The sequence below is a fragment of the Oreochromis niloticus genome, linkage group LG23 (assembly GCF_001858045.2).
Source record: "Oreochromis niloticus isolate F11D_XX linkage group LG23, O_niloticus_UMD_NMBU, whole genome shotgun sequence".
NCBI lineage: Eukaryota > Metazoa > Chordata > Actinopteri > Cichliformes > Cichlidae > Oreochromis > Oreochromis niloticus.
In genome coordinates, this window is record NC_031986.2 from 16,140,366 (window position 1) to 16,156,595 (window position 16,230).

Sequence of the window (16,230 nt, forward strand, 5' to 3'; positions counted from 1 at the left end):
AAACATAAATAGGCTAAACAGCTCACATCGAGATGATCATTGATTCACTGTTGGACAAGGAGGACAACAGTGAGGACTGTGGCTGTGCAGAATGAGCCTGCTGCGGGTTGCAGCTTTCTAGATAACTGTTCACAATACAAGTGCGTGTCTGGAGCAAGCATTCAAAATTAATTTATGTAACACACATACAACCCAGTCACTTTGCTAGGCAAACCCGTTCAACTGCTCTTTAACACCGATATCTAACCAGTCGATCTCATGGCAGCAACTCAATGCATTTACACATGTATACATGGTCGAGATGACAAGTTGAAGTTCAAACCGAAAATCACAATAGAGTAAATTTAAGTGACTGAATGTGGCACAATCATCGAGAGTTTACAGAGAATTGTCTGAAAAAAATATTCAGTAAGCAACTAGCAAGTGTTAAACCTTGAAGCAGATGAGCTACAGCAGCGGAAGACCACACCAAAACGCTTGGTATGATGAGTCATTTTCTGCTGCAACATTCAGATGCTAGGGTGTAAACAATGTTGAAGCATGGATCCATCTAATCCATGTGAAAGCACAGTGTGGTACACAAGGTCAGGGCTGGACTGGGACAAAAAATCGGCCCGGGCATTTTGACTAGAGACCGGCCCACCAGGATAGAGATTGAAAATGTGACGTCATTCAGGGGTAAAACCGCAAAGGATTCTGGGAACTTGAGGCAAGAGGTACTAGCGCACGCAGGCATTCAATTGAACTCAGTTACACAGCGATAAAAAGAAACACAAAAAATGGCAAGAAGCTGTTGTATTATTAACTGCAATAGCCGGTCGCATGACAGCCATTCGAAGCCGACGGGTAAAGAGATCGTTTTTTTTTTATCGGATTACGTCGTTGAAGAGAAATTTTTTAAGCCATGTTTCCGAAGTAAGAGCCGATAGTCTGGATACACCAAATATAACGTCCCAGAACACTCCAGCTCACATGTTAGTCTGCTCCAAGTATTCCCACAAAGGTCAGTGTTTTGTAGTAGTTAATACGTCATTTTTCTTAACATAATCGGTGATATAGGTTACAAGCAAGTCTGGCGCTGAACAGAAATTGTCGCGCTATGCTCCTTTATTTATTGTGCATAAATAGTGAATTGTCCTGACAGAATATTGCGTTTCGCTTCTGTTTTTACCACGGTACATTGACAAAAACATATACTTTTATTTACAGGATAAAACAGTTGTTTTGTATCACTAATTGTCCAGTGCGATTACAACATACAATATTATTGTCACTGCTACATTTCTGTAATGCGTACCAGAAATTATTTCCACTACTAATTAATTACCGTTGAGCTCAAAGGTTATATTAATAAACGGTTAACGAATGTGTATTTATGACGACGATTTGTGAGACTGGTAAACTTACCTTTGTTTGTACCATGGTCTTTCATTCTACACGGTGCATTTCAAGGTCCTGTACCCATCCGTCGGTAAACTGTACCTGGACTTGTTGCAGTGACCTGAAGTTACTAAAAACTTCATGAGTGTATGCACTCACTCCAAGAACCGTATAATTATAAATCTGAGCGTGGTGAAAGTTGGGCAGCACGCTAACGTCTTTTGTCCACTCTGTGTGCTTGTAAGGGTCTAATCCTTTCACTCCTTTGATTTTTTCCTCGTAACTTTTCTTTGCCTTTTCGTCGAGTCTGTCTTTGTACGGACCGGCATTGTTCTCCTTAGTTTTGTACATTCCTTTTTTGTGCAGCAAAGAAAAACCAAGAAGGTATTGGAACCGGAGAATGAACGTTTTGCGGTGCTGCAAATGCTTGCACTTGATGCGGTACTTAGATTGTTTTGCCAGTTCCCGGCATGCAATGCGTGAAAGTCATGTGATCTGTCAATCGCTATAGGAAAAACCATAAAGCCTTTGCATGAAAACAACTGCTTTGATGTACACTGCCTTGTTGGTATATATGTATCAATCTAATAAACCTCAACCTACACCATCCTCCCTATTCTGGATTTTAAACAGTACATAGCGGAAACAAAAAGACAAAAAGACTACAACACATAGTAGAAATCTTAAATTAAGACCAAGAACACTAGAGGTGAGACATGACCATTAATTAATAATATTATTAATTAAAATTAATAAATGACAGATTTAGTGATATTTTCATAAACTATTTATTTACCAAAACAATACAAAACAGCATGGTAGCACAATATATTTTTTAAACACAGCAACCTTTAAATATGAAAGTAGACGGAGAAAGAAAGGCGAGAAAGAAGAATAAGAATAACACTTAATTGAGTTTTTGATGGCATTTTACATACAGTACTAATACAGTACAGAACATATGGCAAAATACTGGCATCATATACAGTACTTACTTCTGAAGAAATTATATGGGACCCTGAAAAACAGGACACAAATGAAAGGACAAAGAACAGTGAATGGCAATTGATGGACTTACGTTGATGAACTTAAAAAGTTGAATGGTCTCAAGAACCTCTTAAACAAACAAACAATGTATGATTAGACCCTGACAAACAGGACAGAAAGGAATAAAGATTAGATGAATATTAAAATCTATAAAGGACAGATTATGATTGAATTGTAACTCCAAAGACTATTCACTCATCAATAAAAGGTCACCTACAACACTTCCACAGCAGCAACACTGAACATATCTTAAGGCATGGAAACCTTTAAGAAGTGAAAGGACAAACAGTGAAGGTTGAGAAAGAATTGCACTTAATAGATTTTTTCAGACGATGACAGTACTGGTATGCTTACTTTAGAAAAATGGTTGAATCATATTCCATATAGTACTTACTTAAAATGAACACACTTCAGTCCTCCTTAAATGACTGACAGCATCTGAAATGAAACAATGACAGATTAAGACTGTAAGAATATATGTTTATAAATGCCTAATACTCCAATCTCATATTTATTCTATCTATTAAGATGGACAAATTCTAAGCATTTACCAAGCACTTGACTTGTTTGAAGTGAAGGTAGATACTAAACATATTCATTTGGGCAATAACAATAAAGCTGAATTTAATATTAACAATACATAATTAGGAATGTTTTGCTCATTTTTATTTCACCTCACCAGGTTACAAAAGGAGCTTTCTCAGCAGGTCACTCTTCTCAGCTACCCTGTCAATGACCATGTCAGAGTCCAATGACATGAGAATGTCCTTTTCAGTGGCCATCAGCATAAACATCTCCAGCTTGTTTGCAGACAGGCTGCTTCGGAGTCTGCTTTTAATGAACTTGAGTGTAGAGAATGTTCTTTCACAGGCAACCTGAGTGAGGGAGAGGGTCAGCAGGTACTTGTATGCCAGCCCAAGGAGACGATAGGCATCAGACAGCATGTTGAACCGCCTGAGTATTTGATAGCAGCACAGTGGGCAATTTTTGCAAGAACCACAGCTTTTGGTCACAATTTCACTTTCTTCGTCCCATTCTTCAGATCTGTCCTTTGCTGTTCTGGTCATGTAGTCATCTACATGTGAGGTCCTAAGCCTTTCCCACTGTTCAGCAAAACGTTTCAGTTCTGACTGAAGGTTATTAACTGTAGCCCTGCTGTCAAATTTAAGTAGACGGGTGCTGAGGTTTTGAAATGCATTACTTGGTAGAGAAACTGTTCTGACCTGGCTAAACCTCCTGGGATCCAACCATGCCAAATCGGCAAGAAGAGGGCCATGTATGACAAATCGTCTGTGGATTGCTTCAATAACTGTGTCCAGGATGACATTGTGCACTTTCACCTCATATGATTTCTCAGCATTGACTTGCAACTCATCTTCAGGTATCTCTCCGGCCATGCCTTTTCTCTTTTTGGCTCTCTTTTCAGGTAGTTCAGCTTCCACTTCCATGTCTGTGTTGTTCTCCCTCTCCTCTAGTTTTTGATTTGTCTGTTTCACAAATGTGTCTGCAGCTGTCTTCACAGTTGGAAAGTCCCTGGCGATACTTTTGAGGCCATCTTGTGTGGCAGTCACCATATGATGTGCAGAGAGAATGTCCATCCCCTTTGACTGGAGGTACTTCGACAGAGGAGTTGTTTGCTCAAACACTCTAAGAAATATCTGTGCTGTTAACACAGTTTCATGCTTCAAGAGACACTCTTTAAAGCCTCGTGCTTTGGCACGAACAGCTGGCTTTTCTTTTTCCCTCTTTTCAATGGCTTCCAGCGTCAGCACTACATCAACGAAGAGGCCATCATCTGGTTTTCCAAAATGTCCAAAGATTTTTTGGAGGGCATCATGCTTGGCCCACCACCGTGTCTCACCTATTGGACTGAGGCGTCTGTGTCTTGTCTCTTGGGTTTGTTTCTCCCACAGATTAACCCTGTGATAGGACTCCTTGATGAACACAGCTATGTCATTAAGTAAATTAAAGAGTGATCCACTTTCAATGACACTTTGTGTTGTGTCAGCAATCACAAGATTAAGTATGTGTGCATAGCACCACACATGCACATGAGTTGGAGACTGGGCAGTCATAAGTGCTGAAAAGCCTTTGTACTGGCCCTGCATATTTGAAGCACCATCTGTTGCATTCCCAATGCACATGGCCTTGTCTAGATTCAGATGCTCTAAAACTCCGGAAAGCAAGTTTACAAAGTACTGCCCCGTGGATGCTTCGCACCTCACTATGGAGACAAGCCTCTCCTGCACAGCCTCAGTAACATACCTGATGATTACTGAACACTGATCATAACCTGTGATGTCTTGGGTTGTGTCTAGCTGAACAGAAAACATCCCAGCTTTCTGGACATCACTGGCAATGCTCTCTTGAAGGAGATGGCCAAGTGCATCAATCACTGAGTTGACAGTTGTTTTGGAGAGTAGGGTGATGAGAGATCCTCTACCTCTTGATCCACTGGTCTGATGCAACTTCTTGCTTTTTTCAATGCAGTCATTCAAATGTTCTCCAAGGCACATATCATACTTGCCTAATAACACAATCAGTTCCAGAAAGTTACCATGATCGATGGTGTTATCACCTAAAGTGTATGCAGCCTCATTCTCTACATGCCTATAGCTGAGTCCCCTCTTCCCAAGTACTTTGATCACATCCACTATACGCTCTAAAACTTGCCGTCTCTTTTTCACTTGTGCTCTGTGAGCTGACAACTGACTGCCACCAAACAAGCTCCTGATGTTGCCTTTTGAGCACCTTAAGAAAAAAGCTTCAGCACAGGTCTGGTGTGTAGTGCTCTTTTCATGCTCCTCTGTGCGCAGATGTATATGTCGCCAGTCACTCATGCCTGTTATAAATGTGCTGGTGTCAGTCCGCCTTGCAAATGCCAGACACACAAAGCAGAACAATAAATGGCGTTCTTTGCAATAAGTAAGCCACTTCCTGTTGGTGCCATCTTTACAGCTGAACACCCTCATCACAACTGCACTTGTACTGTTCTGCTGTGGGTGGTAATCTAAGAAGGCCTGTAATATGGCAGGTTCAGGGCGAGCAAAGTAATCGATGCCCTGGCTCTCTCTCTCCTGCTCTTTTATTTCTCTCTCTTGCTCCATCTCTCTCTCCTGCTCTTCTGTATGTCCCTGCTGCTCCGTCTCTTTCTCTTGCTCCATCTCTCTCTGCTGCTCTTCTGTATGTCCCTGCTGCTCCGTCTCTTTCTCTTGCTCCATCTCTCTCTCCTGCTCTTCTGTATGTCCCTGCTGCTCCGTCTCTTTCTCTTGCTCCATCTCTCTCTGCTGCTCTTTTATTTCTCTCTCTTGCTCCATCTCTCTCTCCTGCTCTTCCATCTCTCTCTCTTGCTCCATCTCTCTCTCCTGCTCTTCCATCTCTCTCTCTTGCTCCATCTCTCTCTCCTGCTCTTCCATCTCTCTCTCTTGCTCCATCTCTCTCTCCTGGTCTTTTATTTCTCTCTCTTGCTCCATCTCTCTCTCCTGCTCTTCTGTCTCCTCTGTCACAGACTTCTCCACTTTTGATGATAAATCAGCCTGGTGCAACATGTAACGATTGGCACAATTTGTTAAGATTTTGAGGGGTTTGACAAACTAACCTTAAGCATAAAATAAAATTTACTATCAGTAATATCACATTACCCGCCCAGCAGTATATAAACTCCGTTATGCTAGCTAGTACGCAGTACAAGTTATTCTAAGCGACTGTAAAAAGTCAGCACAACGAAAACAAACTACAACTAAACTTGGTTTATATCTGACACAGATAGACAGCAGGTCATAACTTCTTACCTGAAGTTCAGTTCCTCTGCCACTGGGACCGGCGGCCGTCTCAGGTCTCTCCTCCTCTTGCCTCCCCCTTCCCTCATCCACCTGCTGGCCTCCACCACTTGCTGATGTTGCTAAATCTGTGGAAGCTCTGCCATAGCTACCACCAAACAATTCAGTTATTTTTACACATTTGGCAGCGTCTGCCTGAAGGGCTTGTTTCCTTTTGGCCCTAATTTTTTCTGCACCTCCTTTCCTTTTTTTGTTCTCCATTTTCTTTAGTTCGTCTATAAGATTGCTAAACAAGGGGAGGGTGCATCCGACCTCCTCGGCTGTAATTGGTCCAGCCCAGAGTCAATCATGACCAATTGGCCAATCCAACACCTTTCATTATATATACCCTTCCTAAAAAAATTTAAATAAATAAATATATCCATCGGCCCATAAAAACAAAAAATCGCCAGCGGCCCACCGGGCAAATGCCCGGTATGCCCGATGGCCAGTCCAGCTATGCACAAGGTAGAACCTAAACTGAATCAGCAGACAGATGTAAAAACAAAAACAATAGCAACAGCAACAAAAAATAACAGACTAGTATAAATGATTTTTAAAAAACCAAAAAATGTCTTCAATTGAAGTCAAAAATCAGTCAATTCATCAAAACATTACTGTTTACTTATCAGCCTATATTCATACACCTTTATATATATATAAAACTTCAATACAACTATAGAAATACATCACAGCATCTTATTACTCAGCTTACTAATTGTTTTTGGCACAAACGATCCCTTCCTACTCCTTTTGCTAGCTAGAGGCGTGCAATCACGTCGTCCTGAGGGCATTAATTAACGGACAGCAACAAGAGCTTATCAATTTTTTTTCCTCAAATTCTTACAATCCTGTTCAGTTTGCCCCTGATTACCGCACTGAGATATTGAACATAAGGACACTTTCAATCAAGCTGACATAAACTCTTTCCAAAACATTGTGGCTAACGCCAAAGCCTCTTAACACCCTGATCTCTGATTAGCTTTCTTGTAAATGGAATCAGCATTAACCATAAGATTTATCTTGTCATCAATATATGTTCCCAGATACTTAAAGCTATTAACAACTTGCACAGACTGACCAGGAAGTGAAAGACCTTTTATGGGGCCTGGGTCATTCAAGATGCGCTGTTTTGTCAACATGAATCAACAAATGAGCCTTACACAATTCTTCCAGCCTGCGTACCTCAGCAACCTAGCCTAGTAAAAACAATAAAACCTACAAGTGCAGGCATAGGTGGCATTTTTTTTGGCAGGCTCTCGTTTTTTCCACATTCCTTCAAAGGCATGTTTGAGTTGGCTTTGGGATTAAAGGACTCATTTTGGGTAAGTTCAGTACCTGTTGGCGATGGTTAAACTTAGAGGTGAGATATACTCTGCACACAGAGTGGAGTTGAGCACAGTCACCACATGGGAAACAATCAAAAACTTTTATCTAAATATGACAAATGCTCATCTAAACAAGTCATCTCATCCTCTTCAAAGTTGCCAAATTTGAAGTGGATCAGATCAAGTGTAGCTGACGCAGGCAAAGAACCAACAAAAAGGCAGATTTTAAAAAATATATGTTAAAAAGCTGAGCAGAAATTTGTAGTAAAAATCTGTCTGTCTATTCTTTGTTTCAGAATAAGGACGTTATCCTTCTGCCATCCCGTTCTCCCCATCACGCATTTCATAACGCCCACGCAGGATCTGTTTTTTTTAACGTCTAGCACAACCTGTCTTCCTCTCCCGGAGGGGAAATCCCAACAAACGAGGGCTGTTACAGGGGAGTGGTTTGCGCCAACAACAAATTAAAGTCATCCAGAGCTTGAGCTTTCAGTTATATGCAGGTGTTCAGTAACAAAGCACAGGTCTTGATCCTGCAGATGCGCACAACTTGACAGGTAAACCTCTGGAAGCTAAGAGGAAGTTTTCTGTTTAATGTAGTACAGACTTTGGAGATTAATAACAGGACATATTTAACAATAATCTGCTTTAATTGAAGAGTACATAGTTCAAATTTGCTGCGTTTGGGACTGAGTGGAGTTAAAAGGTGGTATTGTTCATAAGTTTGCTTATGTATTCAAACTGTAAAGTTCATTTGCATATAAACTGATCGCCGCTAATCTTTTATGTTTCTGAAATGGGCTTCAATCCAACTGCTTTTAAAGCCTTTTTCTTACTTTAATACTTTAATGTACTTTATTGTGTGGATGCTGGAGGCATCCACACTATTGAGTTCCTGTTTCTCTTTATTCTTTATTATTATTATTGTGTGGATGCTTTATGCATCCACACTATTGAGTTCCTGTTTCTCTTTATTCTTTATTGTGTGGATGCTTTAAGCATCCACACTATTGAGTTCCTGTTTCTCTTTATTCTTTATACTTTATTATTATTATTCTAGTTGCCACTTTTTCACTTTTTTTGGCACTTAACTACTTCCACAATTTTCAGCCGATTTTCACCGTTCGAATTTTAAACTATTCTGCTATTTCTGCTAATGATCGCTATATCTTTTGGTGTTTATTACTATTATACTTTTTAAAATATTCCACTTTTTTCCTTTAATTTGTCCCATTGAAATGAATGGGAAACTTCTGCAATTCTGCTAAATTTTGCTTGTTTTTGAAACTTAACTACTTTTTCCTACTTTCACGTAGAACAACCATTCAAACTTTAAAATGTTCTAAAATTATTGGGCTATTCATTAATGATTCAGCTTTTTCATATCTGTTACCATTTTCATCCTATCCCTCTTTAAGTTTTGAGTTGCAAAATTGTGATTTTTCACAAAATACATGCGTTGTTATGGTTGCTATGCAGTTGGTTCTAAGTGAGCCACTGTACCTTTGGCAATTTTCTCTTCATGTCCGAACAACTTCTTGCTACTTGATTAATTTTCACTCAACTCCCACAAATTATACATCAAAACGTAGGTATTTTTGCTGGCTTTCAGAAAATGTCACTATCATTGTTGTGGGATTTATAGAATTTTGGCAAATCTCCTCAGACCAACACAAAGTCGGAAAACTCTCCATAGAAAGTCAATGGAGAGTTTGTTCAAAATCACCGCTTGATTTCTGTAATGAGAGGCATTTTCGAATCGTCATAACTCCTTAACGAAGCGAAGTTAAAACATAAGGCTTGTCCCAGTATATCTTCAGACACTCCTGACGCTCACAATTCAAGAATTTCTTTCTCACCTATTACCGTTCTGAAATGAGTTAGACTTGTTTGAGGGTAGGAAATTCGTCCTTCGCTCAGATTTCTTCAGATTTCAAACTCTGGAAATGAACCACTTTTTTCTCTCGTCATATCTTTTTCATGGATTTCCACAAAGACCTGAAAATTTCCATGACTGTTCACCAAAGCCTGCTGTCTCTTACGGTGAAAGAATGATATTGATACTCCAAATAGATTTAGAGTTAGAAAGCATTGTTTGAGGGCAAGTCAAGGCAGTTTTTTCTTTGCTCTACTCAGTTATGGTGCATTCCAAGTCAAATATCTTTAATAATTCATATTTTAATGATAAATTGTCAACACTTTAAGATTCCCCCATCTCTTCTGAACAAAACGGTGTAAGAATGACCGTTCTAGCCCCTACGGTTAGGAAATTATGGTCATTTGTTTGAGGGGAGTCGTCATTATGAGAAATAGACTGCAAAAATCCTGTGTCTCTCTGTGCTGCGTGCACCTGTTTTGGCGGGAAAAAGTGCACAGGCTCTCTGATTGGTGGATTCAAATTCAGCAGCTCCCAGGCTGCTTGACTGAGCTAGAAACTTACTTCTCTCTGTGTGTGTGTCTGTGTGTGTGTGTGTGTGTGTGTGTGTGTCTGTGTGTGTGTGTGTGTGTGTGTGACAGAGAGCGAGAGAGAGAGAGAGAGAGAGAGAGAGAGAGAGAGCCTTTTTATGGGATGATCTCATTGTAAGATTCAAATTCAATATATTTAGACTGGTTGACTGAATTGGATCTTGTGTGTGTGTGTGTGTGTGTGTGTGTGTGTGTGTGTGTGTGTGTGTGTGTGTGTGTGTGTGTGTGACAGAGAGAGAGAGAGAGAGAGAGAGAGCCTTTTTATGGGATGATCTCATTGTAAGATTCAAATTCAATATATTTAGACTGGTTGACTGAATTGGATCTTGTGTGTGTGTGTGTGTGTGTGTGTGTGTGTGTGTGTGTGTGACAGAGAGAGAGAGAGAGAGAGAAAGCCTTTTTATGGGATGATCTCATTGTAAGATTCAAATTCAATATATTTAGAATGGTTTACTGAATTGGATCTTGTGTGTGTGTGTGTGTGTGTGTGTGTGTTTGTGTGACAGAGAGAGAGAGAGAGAGAGAAAGCGAAAGCCTTTTTATGGGATGATCTCATTGTAAGATTCAAATTCAATATATTTAGACTGGTTGACTGAATTGGATCGTGTGTGTGTGTCTCTCTGTGCATGTGTGTTTTCATGTGTCCATATTTGTGATTGTGTGACTGTTATACTTTTTTTTGCTGATTTTTTTTCATTTAACAATGACATTTGAAGGATCCTTAGCATGTTCAGCATTTTTTCAGCTGTCCATTTTGCTTTTCCAATTTTTCTGTTTAAGTTATTACTATTGTGCTAAATCATATTATTTCTGCTCTTTTATAGGATTTGTGCTAAATATAGTATTTCTGCCAAATATAGTATTTCTGATTAATTATAGTTTTTCTACCAAATCATAGTACAGTATTTTTGCTTTTTTTTAGGATTTTTATACGATATTTATATTGCTTAATATAGTATTTCTGCTTTTTATAGGATTTGTGCTTAATATAGTATTTTTGCTTTTTATACTATTTCTGCTAAATGTAGTATTTATGCTTAATCATACTATTTCTATATATTTTTGCCAGGTCCTCTGTGAGGACTGAGACATTCAAATTTACGTATCAGGGCCTGCACGGCTTCCCAGCCAGCCAATCATATCTGAGGTCTGCCCTTTCTTCTCTCGTCATATCTCAGCGACAGATGTACAAAGAGCAATGCAAATCACAGTCAAAGTACACCAAAGTCCGCTGATTCACCCAGTATAAGAATTATGGTTCTAGTCCATCTAGTTTTTGAGTTACATGACGTTTTGTAACTCCAAAAAACGGCACTCTTTGCCTCTCACCGCGATCTAATTCTGACTGCTCATCACCCTGTTTTCCAGGCACTCCTTCTGTTTCCCTGTGGCACAGTTTGTAATGACACAGGTCTACAACCCAAAGGTCGTGGGTTCAATTCCACCTTGGTCAACATGTTTTTTTACCTACAATTTACTACACTATCACAGACCACTAATTCATATTCATCATTTATTAAAATTCTGCAAACTTTTATGATTTTAGCAGCTTTTCTAATATGGACCTCAGATTCTTGTTAACACTCCATGGCACAAATACTGTTCCCTTTAGGCTCTGTGTATGTGTGTGTGTATCAATATTTCTCCCATTTTAAAGTATTACTCCTCCATAATTGTATTTCTGTTAAATCAAAGTACTTTTACTACATCTTAGTACTTCTGCTCAATCATAGTATTTTGCCAAATCATGGTTTTTGTGCCAAATCATGATATTTGTGTTATGTTATACTATTACTACTGAGTGGAGGAATTTCTGTCATGTTACAGTATATGTGCTGATTACAGTATTTCTGTATAATAGAATTTTGGCAAATCTCCTCAGACCAACACAAAGTCTGGAAACTCTGCATAGAAAGTCAATGGAGAGCTTGTTCAAAATCACCGCTGGATTTCTCTAATGAGAGGCATTTTCAAATCGTCATATCTCCTGAACGCAGCGAAGTTAAGACATGAGGCTTGTGCCAATATATCTTCAGACACTCCTGACGCTCACAATTCAAGAAATTCTTTCTCACCTATTACCATTTGGCCATGAATTGGGTTTGTTTGAGGGTAGGAAATTCGTCCCTCGCTCCGATTTCTTCAGATTTCAAACTCTGGAAATGAGGCACTTTTTTCTCTCGTCATATCTTTTTGATGGATTTCCAGAGAGACCTGAAAATTTCCATGACTGTTCACCAAAGCCTGCTGTCTCTTACGGTGAAAGAATGATATCGATACTCCAAATAGATTTAGAGTTACAAAGCTTTGTTTGAGGGCAAGTCAGGCAGTTTTTGCTTCGCCTCTCCTCAGTTATGGTGCATTCCAAGTCAAATATCTTCAATAATTCATATTTTAATGATAAATTGTCAACACTTTAAGATTCCCCCATCTCTTCTGAACAAAACGGTGTAAGAATGACCGTTCTAGCCCCTACGGTTGGGAAATTATGGTCATTTGTTTGAGGGGAGTCGTCATTATGAGAAATAGACTGCAAAAATCCTGTGTCTCTCTGTGCTGCGTGCACCTGTTTTGGCGGGAAAAAGTACACAGCCTCTCTGATTGGTGGATTCAAATTTAGCAGCTCCCAGGCTGCTTGAATGACCTAGCAAGTTGCTCCTCTCTCCCTGTGTGTGTGTGTGTGTGTGTGTGTGTGTGTGTGTGTGTGTGTGTGTGACAGAGAGAGAGAAAGAGAGGGCGAGACAGAGTTTTTATGGGAGCATCTTATTGTATGATTTAAATTCAATATATTTAGACTGGTTGACTGAATTTGATCCTGTGTGTGTCTCTCTGTGCATGTGTGTTTCCATATGTTTCCATATTTGTGATTGTGTGACTGTTACACGTTTTTTGCTGAGTTTTTTTTCATTTAACAAGTACATTTGAAGGACCCTTAGCATGTTCAGCATTTTTTCAGCTGTCCATTTTGCTTTTCCAATTTTTCTGTTTAAGTTATTACTATTGTGCTGAATCATACTATTTCTGCTATTTTATAAGATTTGTGCTAAATATAGTATTTCTGATTAATTATAGTTTTTCTACCAAATCATATTAAAGTATTTTTGCTTTTTATACCATTTTATAGATATTTATATTGCTTAATATAGTATTTCTGCTTTTTATAGGATTTGTGCTTAATATAGTATTTCTGCTTTTTATAGGATTTGTGCTTAATACAGTATTTCTGCTAAATGTAGTATTTATGCTTAATCACACTATTACTATATATTTCTGCCAGCTTCCCAGCCAGCCATCATATCTGAGGTCTGCCGTTTCTTCTCTCGTCATATCTCAGCGACGGATGTACAAAGAGCAATGAAAATCGCAGTCAAAGTACACCAAAGTCCGCTGATTCACCCAGTACAAGAATTATGCTTCTAGTCCACCTAGTTTTTGAGTTACACGACGTTTTGTAACTCCAAAAAACGGCGCTCTTTGCCTCTCACCGCGATCTGATTCTGACTGCTCATCACCCTGTTTCCCAAGAGCTCACTGTCCTTCCCAGTGGCGCAGCTGGTAATGACACAGATCTGCAACCCAAAGGTCGTGGGTTCAACTCCACCTTGGACAGCATGTTTTTTTCCCCTACAAATTAATACACTATCACAGACCACTAATTCATATTCATCATTTATTACAATTCTGAAAACTTTTACCAGCTTTTCTAATATGGACCTCAGATTCTTCGTAACACTCCATGGCAAATACTCTTCCCTTTAGGCTCTGTGAATGTGTGTGTGTATCAATATTTCTCCCATTTTAAAGTATTACTCCTCCATAATTGTATTTCTGTTAAATCAAAGTACTTTTACTACATCTTAGTACTTCTGCTCAATCATAGTATTTCTGCTAAATCATAGTATTTTTGCCAAATCATGGTTTTTGTGCCAAATCATCAGAATCGTGTTTATTGGCCAAGTATATGTGCAGACAAATACAAGGAATTTGGTTCTGGTAGATGGTGGCTCTCGAGCACAGCAATGTAAATCTCTCACACACACACACACACACACGCACCCACACACACACGTATCTATATATACATTACACATGCATACACATACATACACAAAGCTGTGTAAACCAACTATAAATAACTAATCTAAACGTATATACATAAAATACAGAATGAAATGAGGTGGAATGAATACTACAGAATGTACATAAGGTGCAGTTGCAGTCTGGCAGTGGGAGCAGTGTGACAGTTCAACTGTTTAGAAGGAGATGGCGAGGGGAAAGAAACTGTTCCTGTGTCGGGTGGTCCTGGTCTGCAGGCTTCTGTACCGTCTGCCAGAGGGCAGCAGATCAAAAGTCTGTGTCCAGGTGTGAGGGGTCTGTGATGATTTTCCCTGCCCGTTTCCTGGTTCTTGAGAGGTACAGATCCTGGATGGAGGGCAGGGGGGCGCCGATGATCCTTTCTGCTGCCCGTACAGTCCGCTGCAGTCTGCACCTGTCCTGTTTAGTGGCTGCACCATACAGACTGTGATGGAGGAGCACAGGACAGACTCAATGACTGCAGTGTAGAACTGGATCAGCAGCTCCTGTGGAAGACTGTACTTCCCCAGTTGTCTCAGGAAGTACATCCTCTGCTGGGTCTTTTTGAGGATGGAGTTGATGTTGTCTCCCACTTCAGGTCCTGGGAGATGGTGGTACCCAGCAACTTGAAGATCTCCACAGTCGACACAGGGCTGTCTGATATGATGAGGGGGCAGAGTTGAGGGATGTCTCCTGAAGTCCACTGTCATCTCTACAGTTTTTAAGAGTGTTCAGCTCCAGATTGTGCTGACTGCACCAGAGTACCAGCCGCTCAACTCAACATAACATTTGTGTTATGTTATAGTATTACTACTAAGTGGAGGAATTTCTAAAATGTTACAGTATATGTGCTGATTACAGTATTTCTGTATAATAGAATTTTGGCAAATCTCCTCACACCAACACAAAGTCTGAAAACTGCATAGAAAGTCAATGGAGAGCTTGTTCAAAATCACCACTGGATTTCTCTAATGAGAGGCATTTTCAAATCGTCATATCTCAACGCAGCAAAGTTAGACATGAGGCTTGTGCCAATATATCTTCAGACACTCCTGACGCTCACAATTCAAGATTTCTTTCTCACCTATTACCATTTGGCCATGAATTGGATTTGTTTGAGGTAGGAAGTTCATCCCTCGCTCAGATTTCTTCAGATTTCAAACTCTGGAAATGAGGCACTTTTTTCTCTCGTCATATCTTTTTTGATGGATTTCCACACAGACCTGAAAATTTCCATGACTGTTCACCAAAGCCTGCTGTCTCTTACACTGAAAGAATGATATCGATACTCAAAATAGATTTAGAGTTAGAAAGCATTGTTTGAGGGCAAGTCAAGGCAGTTTTCGCTTTGCCTCTACTCAGTTATGGTGCATTAGAAGTCAAATATCTTCACTAATTCATATTTTCAAGATAAATTGTCAACACTTTAAGATCCCCCCATCTCTTCTGAACAAAACGGTGCAAGAATGACCGTTCTAGCCCTACGGTTAGGAAATTATAGCCATTTGTTTGAGGGGAATCCTCACTATGAAGAATAGACAGCACAAATCCTGTCTCTGTGCTGCATGTGTGTAAAAACAGGTGCACCTGTTTGCGGGAAAAAGTACACAGCCTCTCGGATTGGTGGATTCAAATTCAGCAGCTCCCAGGCTGTTTGGCTGCTGCTGCTGCTAGTGTGTGTGTGTGTTGTGTGTGTGTGTGTGTGTGTGTGTGTGTGTGTGTATGTGTGTGTGACAGAGAGAGAGAAAAAGAGAGGGCGAGAGAGTTTTTATGGAGCATCTTATTGTATGATTTAAATTCAATATATTTAGACTGGTTGACTGAATTTGATCCTGTGTGTCTCTCTGTGCATGTGTGTTTCCATATGTGTCCATATTTTTGATTGTGTGACTGTTATACTTTTTTTTGCTGATTTTTTTTTTCATTTAACAATTACATTTGAGGGACCCTTAGAATGTTCAGCATTTTTTCAGCTGTTCATTTTGCTTTTCCAATTTTTCTATTTAAGTTATTATTATTGTGCTAAGTCATAGCATTTCTGCTGCTTTTCAGTATTTGTGCTAAATACAGCATTTGTGCTAAATCATACTTTTCTGCATTTTATAGTATTTGTGCTA

General features: G+C 39.6%; 2 protein-coding genes across 7 annotated transcripts in view; one reads left to right on the forward strand and one right to left on the reverse strand.

Moving 5' to 3' along the window:
• Positions 1 to 2,152: 2,152 nt before the first annotated feature.
• LOC109196995 (uncharacterized) lies at positions 2,153 to 5,707 on the reverse strand. Of its 4 annotated transcripts, XM_019351836.2 has the most exons (3): positions 3,107 to 5,707; positions 2,822 to 2,865; positions 2,153 to 2,398 (listed from the first exon to the last, which is right to left on the reverse strand). In XM_019351836.2, exon 1 carries the CDS (start codon positions 5,703 to 5,705, stop codon positions 3,111 to 3,113), a length of 2,595 nt encoding a protein of 864 aa, XP_019207381.2. In that variant the 5' UTR covers positions 5,706 to 5,707; the 3' UTR covers positions 2,153 to 2,398; positions 2,822 to 2,865; positions 3,107 to 3,110. The 4 variants fall into 4 exon arrangements, 2 of the variants coding, with proteins under 2 accessions (XP_019207381.2, XP_019207380.2); XR_002058329.2 differs by having other exon boundaries at positions 2,153 to 2,691; positions 2,822 to 5,707; XM_019351835.2 differs by having other exon boundaries at positions 2,153 to 2,865.
• Positions 5,708 to 7,903: 2,196 nt separating this feature from the next.
• The window catches only part of nfkbiz (nuclear factor of kappa light polypeptide gene enhancer in B-cells inhibitor, zeta), a 692,084-nt gene continuing 683,757 nt past the window's right edge, over positions 7,904 to 16,230 (forward strand). For all 3 annotated transcript variants that reach the window (XM_013272189.3, XM_019351994.2, XM_019351995.2), the window contains exon 1: positions 7,904 to 8,130. The gene's annotated coding sequence lies outside the window, so the exon portion shown is untranslated. The remainder of the gene's footprint in view (positions 8,131 to 16,230) is intronic.

Bases quoted from the DNA above. Each gene is read 5' to 3' on its own strand.
- LOC109196995 (XM_019351836.2), bottom strand. From the start codon at position 5,705: ATGGAGCAAGAGAAAGAGACGGAGCAGCAGGGACATACAGAAGAGCAG.